Source organism: Primulina eburnea, chromosome 1 (genome assembly GCF_022965805.1).
Source record: "Primulina eburnea isolate SZY01 chromosome 1, ASM2296580v1, whole genome shotgun sequence".
Lineage (NCBI taxonomy): Eukaryota > Viridiplantae > Streptophyta > Magnoliopsida > Lamiales > Gesneriaceae > Primulina > Primulina eburnea.
Window position 1 is genome coordinate 25,307,636 of NC_133101.1, and position 10,596 is coordinate 25,318,231.

The 10,596-nt window shown below is 41.9% G+C and overlaps 1 protein-coding gene across 1 annotated transcript; it reads right to left on the minus strand.

Annotated features, from left to right (window-relative positions):
• Positions 1–205: 205 nt before the first annotated feature.
• LOC140806175 (uncharacterized) lies at positions 206–1,183 on the minus strand. The gene has a single exon (XM_073162683.1). The coding sequence runs from the start codon at positions 1,181–1,183 to the stop codon at positions 206–208; it is 978 nt and encodes a 325-aa protein (XP_073018784.1).
• Positions 1,184–10,596: the final 9,413 nt, after the last annotated feature.

A 10,596-nucleotide genomic window follows, 5' to 3' on the forward strand; every position in this document is an offset into this window, starting at 1 on the left:
ATAAGATCTGCCCGAACAACATCTCTGATTAAACGAAGCTCCAGATTCTTAACAATCTTAGATGTGAGCATCTGATCACCGGATGGAATCGAAACTTTGAAACCCAAACCCATATCTTGAGGAGTAATATTCAGTCTTTTGATGAAGGTTTCTGATATGAAAGAATGTGTAGCTCCAGAATCTAGCAGAGCATAGGTAGCTACACCTAGAATGATAATCCTTCCCGTGATGAGTGTAATTCTACCTCTTGCTCAGCTTCCTCGGCATTCATAATATAAGCTCGGGCCGTGACAGCAGCTTTCCTATTTGGACAATCATTGGCTTTGTGTCCATCCTCCTTGCAGTAGAAGCATTTATATGATCCCCATTCACATTTGCCAAGATGAAAACGGTTGCACTGTTTGCAAGGTTGCCTCTCAGCAGGCTTTGGTGCTCCCGGATTCTGTGGCTTTGGTGGCACTGGCTTCTTGACTTGACCTTGGAGCTTTTGAGGCCCTTGAGGTCTAGGAGGTCCCGTGTATGGCTTCTTGTTAGGCTGATTATTATTCTGATGTTGTTGCCTCTTATGTTGTAGCTCAAAGTCAATGTCCCTCAAGGACTGCTCAGCCTGATATGCATAAGTAACTGCCATAGCATAATTCCCCGGACGCATCATCATAACCTTATCCCGAACGGTAGGTCGTAAGCCATCCATGAAATGCCTAAGCTTTTCCTCCGCATCTCCAGCAATAAGGGGCACAAAGTGGCAACCCCTATCAAACTTCTTCACAAATTCAGCAACAGATACGTCTTCCTGATGGAGAGTCATGAATTCCCTCTTTATCCGGCTTCGGACGTCAGCAGTAAAGTATTTCTCATAGAATTTCGTCTTGAACTGTGCCCACGTGAGTGTAGCAAGGTCAACACCATGCTCGGCTCCTTCCCACCATAAAGAAGCGTCGTCTCTAAGCAGATAAGTAGTACACCTCACCCTGTCGGCGTCTCCCATGTCTAGATAGCGAAAATGCACCTCAAGCGAACGGATCCAACTCTCAGCAGCAAATGGATCGGTGGTGCCAGAAAATTCCTTCGGCCCTAGCTTCCGGAACTGCTCATATATATCCTGCTGTGGCCTAGGTGGCGGCTGCTGCTGCATCTGCTGTAACTGCTGTTGCTGTAACTGTTGCTCGAAAAGACGAGCCATGCCCTCTAATGCAAGAGTAGCAGGATCCCCAGGTGGGGGTGGTGGTGGTGCATTTCCTTGACTGTTCCCTCGTCAGTTAACACTATTCTCGGCTTGATTCTCATGAACGGGTGCACGTCTAGGAGGCATTATATCTGAATGTTTTCCAAATTCTAACGTAACCAACATGCATTAAATCTAAGTTCTCTAATCATGCGACAATTCCTAACTTGATTAGCAATTTAAGCATGCAAAGCATAAATACTCAAAAAGCAAATAAACATGCATCATAAACATAATATCCATAACTTCATGCAGGTTAAATCATAAAATCATATAAAGCATGTAAACTTACAACTCGAGGCTTGACGACTGATCTTCCCGGCGCTGATGGTGGCACAACCTTTTACAGAACCACTGCTCTGATACCAACTGAAACGTCCTGATCTTTTTATTGCTTTAAAAGTACTAGATATTTTTTTTCCTAAATAATTCGGCCATCTCCAGTCACCCATTAAAATATCTTGCCCTTTTTAAAATAAAACCTCATTCAACTAGTATTTAAACATTCGGGTGAAATAGTCGTAAGTAAAAATCGTCTACTGTTTTACCAAACCTAAAAAGCAATAATTTCGAAAGTAAAGCCCATACTAAACCTCTCAAAAATCTCTCAAAAGCATAAATAAATAATCTTAAAAATCTTTAACTTAAAACATAAAGCTTAATGCGGAAAATGTAGCGCTGGTCCTCGGGTTGTGTGCGCTATCAGTCCAGTCACATCACTCATCAAGTCCTCCCACAATACCACCTGCATCCATCACACCTAGTGAGTCTAAAGACTCAACACACCATAATCTTTATAACGAGTAATACGTAATACAGTCAACATATAACGGTGAAAAATACTTGTACTTAAAATATCATTTTCATGGAGATTCATAATTTTAACCATAAACATTTTCATAAATATTTTCATGATGCATAAAACTTTAAACATAAACATTTTCATGACATGCAAACATGAATTTCCTCTTTCCTAAACATAACATGACATAAAACCTTAAACAAAATCATGATCATTTCCTTTTTCCTTTGTTGAATTCAGATCGTTAATTGTGACTTTCCTCAATCCTCAAAAGTCGATGGATCCATCTACATGTAACCACAGTACTGGGCGGCGGGGGACACCAGAACACTCTCACCGGTCAACTGGGCCCTGGCCAAGCATTATCGAATAGAAATACGATCGTCGGGGCTCCCTCTGGGGCATTCTCCCATAAATGGGCTCCCTCTGGGGCCTTTTCCAATAAATGGGCTCCCTCTGAGGCCTTCTCCCCTCACTATATTCCCATTCTTACCTCAAACCTCATATCCTCATACCTCATGTTCGTAATAATGGAAACACGATCGTCGGGCTCCCACTGGGACCATCACCCTCACGACATCGCCATTATTAACGAACTAGTCACAATCGCTTCACTTCCTTCAATGTATTTCATTCACATCACTTTATAAAAATCATGCATAACATAACATTTTTCATTTTGAAACCAAGCATGCAACATGTATTTTAAATGTCTTCCCTCAGTCATAAATATCAAATAGACATTTAAAAATCATAATTTAATCGTGAACATTTCATAAACATTTTAAACACAATCATAATATCATAAAATAGCATTTCGGTCACTGCCATGACCTTACTAATTTCCCGATGTAAAAAGACCGTTTTACCCCTGGACTCGACATTTTATGTTTTCAACTTTTTTCTTGATTTTATGACTCTAACATGTCCCAAATAATTATTTAAACTTACGTGAATTTTTTCCATAATTTTATTTGGCTTAAATGTTAGAGTTTTTCAATTATCTTTTCTTAATTGTTTTCACGGTGTTTTAATCACGAAAAATACCAAACTTTAATATAAAATTCCTAAATTCAAAATTTAGTCTTTTTATATTATTTTAGCCCTTATGGACCACGACTCGACCCCCGTGAGCCGTTTTCCAAATTTTCTTTATTTTAAAACCCTATTTGACACCTAATTTTCACCCCCGAGCCAACTCTCGATTTTCACGAGTTACCCTTGAACCATGTCGAGCCAAAAGGTGCCCAACATGTTAAATTAACTTACTGGACCCTAACTTTACCAAGAAACTACCCCAAAACCCAAAAACGAGCCCCTCCTAAGAGACCCCATGCTGGCCGAGAGTTGTGGCATGCACGAAACCCATACGTGTGATCGTGTGACCCCAGCCAACACCCTACCACCCGAACCCAATCCATGAACACTTGCTTAGGACCCTCTGGACTCCTCTTAACCCAGCCCGTGCCCCACGCATCGAGCCCTTGACCCTCTGAAGCCACACGAAGTCTGCACCGCATGGTGCGATCTTCTCGGGTGGGAGTCCTCTAGTTTCAGGACTCCTCCCCGCCCTCAATCTCGAGTCCTAGCCTGGCTAGGACTCAACCCTAGACTCAACCAAGCCCCTGGCCGATACCCTGGCTCAAGCCAAAGCCCAGCCAACCCCTGGACAAGGAATCCCGATCACCCAACCCATGACAGCAAGTTCGCGCCTACTGCTTGTTCTTGTTTCCGTTTTCCTGCTACGTTTCGGCCGGTTGTGTGTGGTGTGTGGTGTGTGGGACTCCAAGACATGCATAAACTTTGCTTAAACAAACCTAGACATCATGGCAGCCCCTTGAACGACTTAGAACGTGATTTTTGGATCAAAATTCATGATTTCAATACATGTATGCACAATAATCCGAAAATAATCACAAAAACTTCATGCTTTTCAATCACACGATATTTAAACGATAATACGATGTGATAGATGAGAAAAGGAGGTGTATGGCGTGCCTTTGCGTAATATACGCTCAAATATACGTTGACGACGAAGAACGGAACGAATCGAGGCTTGCTTCCCTTGAACTCTTTTTCGAAAATCTCCTTCAAAGTTGTTGTGTGTGTGCTGCCGTGAGTGTAAGGGAGAGGGGTGGGGAAATTTTCAGAAATAACAACTCTAGGTGGCCGATTATTGTAGGGTTTAAGGTGATCAATTACACTTTATATACTAATTAAATCCTTAAGGAGGCTTTAGGCCTATTAAGCCATAATATTAAGCCCATTAGTTAAATTAGGATTTAAATAAAATAATACCAAAGCTTTCTTTAATTAAATGTGTGAATTTATTAGCCGGGTTGCCAAAAAGTTCGTATTTTAGTTGAAAAACCAACACCGATAAAATTTACGTCCCGACGTATAAAATCACTTCAAAACCCTTTATTTTCAAAAATACTAAAAAGCATCGACCATCTTTTAAATAATTAAAAATAATTATTTAATAAAAATATTTTACGTTTTCTTCAGCCCTCGGTCCACGTTCCTCAATCGTCGCTTGAATATTCCTTAAAATACGTTTTTATGCATGATGACAATTAAACCTCATTTAGCATATAAACAAGTACGTCACATAATTAATTAGTAATTAAAATGAATTAACTTCTCATTTTTCGTATTTCCTAGATTTGCATGCAGTTGGATTACGTCGTCTTAATTTTGGACCTTACAATTCCTCCCCCCCTTAAATAAAATTTCGTCCTCGAAATTAGAACTTACCGAATAAATCAGGATAGCGACTCTTCAAGTCCCTCTCGGTTTCCCAAGTAGCTTCCTCTTTTGAGTGATTCAGCCACTTGACCTTGACCATTGGAATGACTTTGTTTCGCAATCGTCTTTCTTGTCTAGCCAGAATCTGGACAGGTCTTTCCTCATAAGTCATATTTGGAGTTAGTTGAAGAGGTTCATAATTAAGCACATGTGACGGATTCGACATGTACTTCCGCAGCATTGAAATGTGGAACACATTGTGAACTCCAGAAAGTGCAGGTGGCAATGCCACTCTATAAACTAGTGTCCCAATCCTCTCCAAAATCTCGAACAGACCAATAAATCTCGGACTAAACTTGCCTTTCTTGCCAAAGCGCATAACACCCTTCATGGGTGCTATTTTCACAAATACGTGGTCGCCCACTGCAAACTCTAAGTCCCTTCGCCTTTTGTCCGCATAACTCTTTTGTCGGCTTTGTGCGGTCTTCATTCTATCACGAATTTTGACTACAAGCTCAGCCGTCTCTTCAATCACATCTGGACCAATATATCTTCTTTCCCCAACCTCGTCCCAATGAATAGGAGATCTACATTTTCTTCCATAGAGTGCCTCAAAAGGAGCCATCCCGATTGATGATTGGAAAATGTTATTGTAGGTGAACTCCACTAGAGGTAGCTTTGGTTCCCAACTGCCTTGGAAATCAATAACACATGCTCGCAGTAGATCCTCTAAAGTCTGTATAACCCTTTCTGACTGACCATCAATCTGAGGGTGGAACGCGGTACTGAACAATAACTTGGTCCCCATCGCTGCATGCAGACTTTTCCAAAAAGATGACGTGAATCTCGGATCTCTGTCAGAGACAATGGATACAGGGATCCCATGCAGCCGAACTATCTTTCGAATGTACAAGTCGGCATACTGAACCATGGTGAATGTCGTCTTAATAGGTAGAAAATGCGCTGATTTCGTAAAACGATCTACTATCACCCAAATGGCATTCATTCCCTTAACAGTCTTAGGCAATCCCACCACAAAGTCCATGGTGATATTTTCCTATTTCCATTCGGGAATAGGGAGTGGCTTCAATTTTCCCGCCGGTCTCTGATGCTCTTCTTTGACTTGCTGACAAGTCAAACACTCGGATACATACCTCAAGATGTCTCTCTTCCTGCCTAGCCACCAATACAACAACTGCAAGTCCCTATACATCTTTGTACTACCCGGATGAATGGAATAGGGTGTGTCATGGGCTTCCTTCATAATGAGATGTCTCAAAGAATCGTCACTAGGAACCCATAGACGGTCTCGATAACGGACTAACCCATCCACCACTGAATACAAATTTCGGCCCTTGGCTTCATCTCTAGCTCTCCACTTTTGCAACTGCTCATCAGTGGACTGCCCATCACGGATTTTATCTCTCAATATCGACTGGACTGATAGTATGGCAAGATTAGGGGCCTCGCCCCTAGCATACACTGAAAGCTCAAACCGCTGTATCTCGGACTGCAACGGTCTTTGGAGTGATAATTGAGTGATAATTGCTGCCTTTCTACTCAATGCGTCTGCCACTACATTAGCTTTCCCCGGATGGTAACTAATATCACAATCATAGTCTTTTACCAATTCGAGCCATCTGTGCTGTCTCATATTCAACTCCTTTTGGGTGAAGAAGTATTTCAAGCTTTTAACCTCTGTGAATATTTTGCACTTCTCCCCATAAAGGTAGTGTCTCCAAATTTTCAGTGCGAAGACTACTGCTGCAAGCTCAAGATCATGAGTGGGGTAGTTCTTTTCATGAATTTTCAACTGCCTTGACGCATAGGCGATAACTCGGTCGTTTTGCATAAGAACTGCACCCAAACCAAGCTTAGAAGCATCGGTATAAAGAACATAATCCCCTTGCCCGGATGGCATAGATAGCACTGGCGCTAATATCAAGGCTTGCTTCAACTTGTCAAAACTGTCTTGGCACTCGGGTCCCCAAATAAATTTTGCATTTTTCTTTGTCAAGGCGGTCATGGGTACCGCTATAGATGAGAACCCCTGAATAAACTTGCGATAGTAGCCAGCTAGTCCCAAGAAACTGCGAATCTCGGTGACGCTCTTTGGTACTGGCCACTCTTTCACTGCTTCCACTTTACTTGGGTCGACCTCCACTCCACTACTGGAAATGATGTGGCTTAAAAACGCCACTCTATCAAGCCAAAACTCGCACTTACTAAATTTTGCATAAAGCTTTCTGTCTTGCAGTACTTGCAGTGCGGTATTCAAATGACGGCTATGCTCCTCTCTGCTCTTGGAATTGATCAAAATGTCATCAATGAAGACAATAATAAACTGATCCAGATACGGCTGAAATACGCGATTCATGAGATCCATGAAGATCGCTGGCGCATTGGTCAACCCGAATGCCATGATCATAAACTCATAGTGCCCATATCTTGTGCGAAATGATGTCTTGTGAACATCAGACTCCTTAACTTTCAATTGATGGTATCCCGATCGCAGATCAATTTTAGAAAATATCGAAGCTCCTTGCAACTGGTCAAATAAATCCTCAATTCTTGGCAGTGGATACTTATTTTTGATAGTGACCCTATTGAGCTCCCGATAATCGATGCAAAGACGCATGCTACCATCTTTCTTTTTCACAAATAGTACCGGAGCGCCCCATGGAGAGAAACTAGGGCGAATGAAACCCTTGTCTAGCAGTTCTTGAATTTGATCTTTCAATTCTTTCATTTCAGCGGGTGCTAGACGATAAGGTGCTTTAGATATAGGAACAGTGCCCGGCATGAGATCAATAGAGAATTCCACTTCACGATCGGGTGGAATTCCAGAAACGTCTTCGAGAAAGACGCTAAGAAAATCTCTCACAACATCAACATCCTCTAACTTCTGGCTGATGGATTCATGTGTAGTAGGGACACATGCTAGATACGCCTGGCATCCATGCTTAATAAGCTTCCTCGCACATAGACAAGAGATAATGTGCGGCATTTGCTTGTTTCTCGCCGCCTCGAAAACAAAAGATTTACCACTGGGTGGCCTGATAGATACTGATCGCTGAAGAAAATCAATCGAAGCTCCATTCGCTAATAGCCAATCCATCCCAAGTATAATATCGAATTCGGGCATAGGAAGCACAATAAGATCTGCCCGAACAACATCTCTGATTAAACGAAGCTCCAGATTCTTAACAATCATAGATGTGAGCATCTGATCACCGGATGGAATCGAAACTTTGAAACCCAAACCCATATCTTGAGGAGTAATATTCAGTCTTTTGATGAAGGTTTCTGATATGAAAGAATGTGTAGCTCCAGAATCTAGCAGAGCATAGGTAGCTACACCTAGAATGATAATCCTTCCCGTGATGAGTGTAGTGTCTGCCTCTTGCTCAGCTTCCTCGGCATTCATAATATAAGCTCGGGCCGTGACAGCTGCTTTCCTCTTTGGACAGTCATTGGCTTTGTGTCCATCCTCCTTGCAGTAGAAGCATTTATATGATCCCCATTCACATTTGCCAAGATGAAAATGGTTGCACTGTTTGCAAGGTTGCCTCTCAGCAGGCTTTGGTGCTCCCGGATTCTATGGCTTTGGTGGCACTGGCTTCTTGACTTGACCTTGGGGCTTTTGAGGCCCTTGAGGTCTAGGAGGTCCCGTGTATGGCTTCTTGTTAGGCTGATTATTATTCTGATGTTGTTGCATCTTATGCTGTAGCTCAAAGTCAATGTCCCTCAAGGACTGCTCAGCCTGATATGCATAAGTAACTGCTATAGCATAATTCCCCGGACGCATCATCATAACCTTATCCCGAACGGTAGGTCGTAGGCCATCCATGAAATGCCTAAGCTTTTCCTCCGCATCTCCAGCAATAAGGGGCACAAAGTGGCAACCCCTATCAAACTTCTTCACAAATTCAGCAACAGATACGTCTCCCTGACGGAGAGTCATGAATTCCCTCTTTATCCGGCTTCGGACGTCAGCAGTAAAGTATTTCTCATAGAATTTCGTCTTGAACTGTGCCCACGTGAGTGTAGCAAGGTCAACACCATGCTCGGCTCCTTCCCACCATAAAGAAGCGTCGTCTCTAAGCAGATAAGCAGTACACCTCACCCTGTCGGCGTCTCCCATGTCTAGATAGCGAAAATGCACCTCAAGCGAACGGATCCAACTCTCAGCAGCAAATGGATTGGTGGTGCCAGAAAATTCCTTCGGCCCTAGCCTCCGGAACTGCTCATATATATCCTGCTGTGGCCTAGGTGGCGGCTGCTGCTGCATCTGCTGTAACTGCAGCTGTAACTGCTGCTGCTGTAACTGTTGCTCGAAAAGACGAGCCATGCCCTCTAATGCAAGAGTAACAGGATCCCTAGGTGGGGGTGGTGGTGGTGCATTTCCTTGACTGTTCCCTCGTCGGTTAACACTATTCTCGGCTTGATTCTCATGAACGGGTGCACGTCTAGGAGGCATTATATCTGAATGTTTTCCAAATTCTAACGTAACCAACATGCATTTAAATCTAAGTTCTCTAATCATGCGACAATTCCTAACTTGATTAGCAATTTAAGCATGCAAAGCATAAATACTCAAAAAGCAAATAAACATGCATCATAAACATAATATCCATAACTTCATGCAGGTTAAATCATAAAATCATATAAAGCATGTAAACTTACAACTCAAGGCTTGACGACTGATCTTCCCGGCGCTGATGGTGGCACAACCTTTTACAGAACCACTGCTCTGATACCAACTGAAACTTCCTGATCTTTTTATTGCTTTAATGTACTAGATATTTTTTTTCCTAAATAATTCGGCCATCTCCAGTCACCCATTAAAATATCTTGCCCTTTTTAAAATAAAACCTCATTCAACTAGTATTTAAAAATTCGGGTGAAATAGTCGTAAGTAAAACTCGTCTACTGTTTTACCAAACCTAAAAAGCAATAATTTGGAAAGTAAAGCCCATACTAAACCTCTCAAAAATCTCTCAAAAGTATAAATAAATAATCTTAAAAATCTTTAACTTAAAACATAAAGCTTAATGCGGAAAATGTAGCGCTGGTCCTCGGGTTGTGTGCGCCATCAGTCCAGTCACATCACTCATCAAGTCCTCCCACAATACCACCTGCATCCATCACACCTAGTGAGTCTAAAGACTCAACACACCATAATCTTTATAACGAGTAATACGTAATACAGTCAACATATAACGGTGAAAAATACTTGTACTTAAAATATCGTTTTCATGGAGATTCATAATTTTAACCATAAACATTTTCATAAATATTTTCATGATGCATAAAACTTTAAACATAAACATTTTCATGACATGCAAACATGAATTTCCTCTTTCCTCAACATAACATGACATAAAACCTTAAACAAAATCATGATCATTTCCTTTTTCCTTTGTTGAATTCAGATCGTTAATTGTGACTTTCCTCAATCCTCAAAATTCGATGGATCCATCTACATGTAACCGCAAGTACTGGGCGGCGGGGGACACCAGCAACACTCTCACCGGTCAACTGGGCCCTGGCCAAGCATTATCGAATAGAAATACGATCGTCGGGGCTCCTTCTGGGGCCTTCTCCCATAAATGGGCTCCCTCTGAGGCCTTCTTCCCTCACGATATTCCCATTCTTACCTCAAACCTCATATCCTCATAACCTCATGTTCGTAATAATGGAAACACGATCGTCGGGCTCCCACTGGGACCATCACCCTCACGACATCGCTATTATTAACGAACTAGTCACAATCGATTCACTTCCTTCAACGTATTTCTTTCACATCACTTTATAAAAA

Bases quoted from the DNA above. Each gene is read 5' to 3' on its own strand.
- LOC140806175 (XM_073162683.1), bottom strand. From the start codon at position 1,183: ATGGCTCGTCTTTTCGAGCAACAGTTACAGCAACAGCAGTTACAGCAG.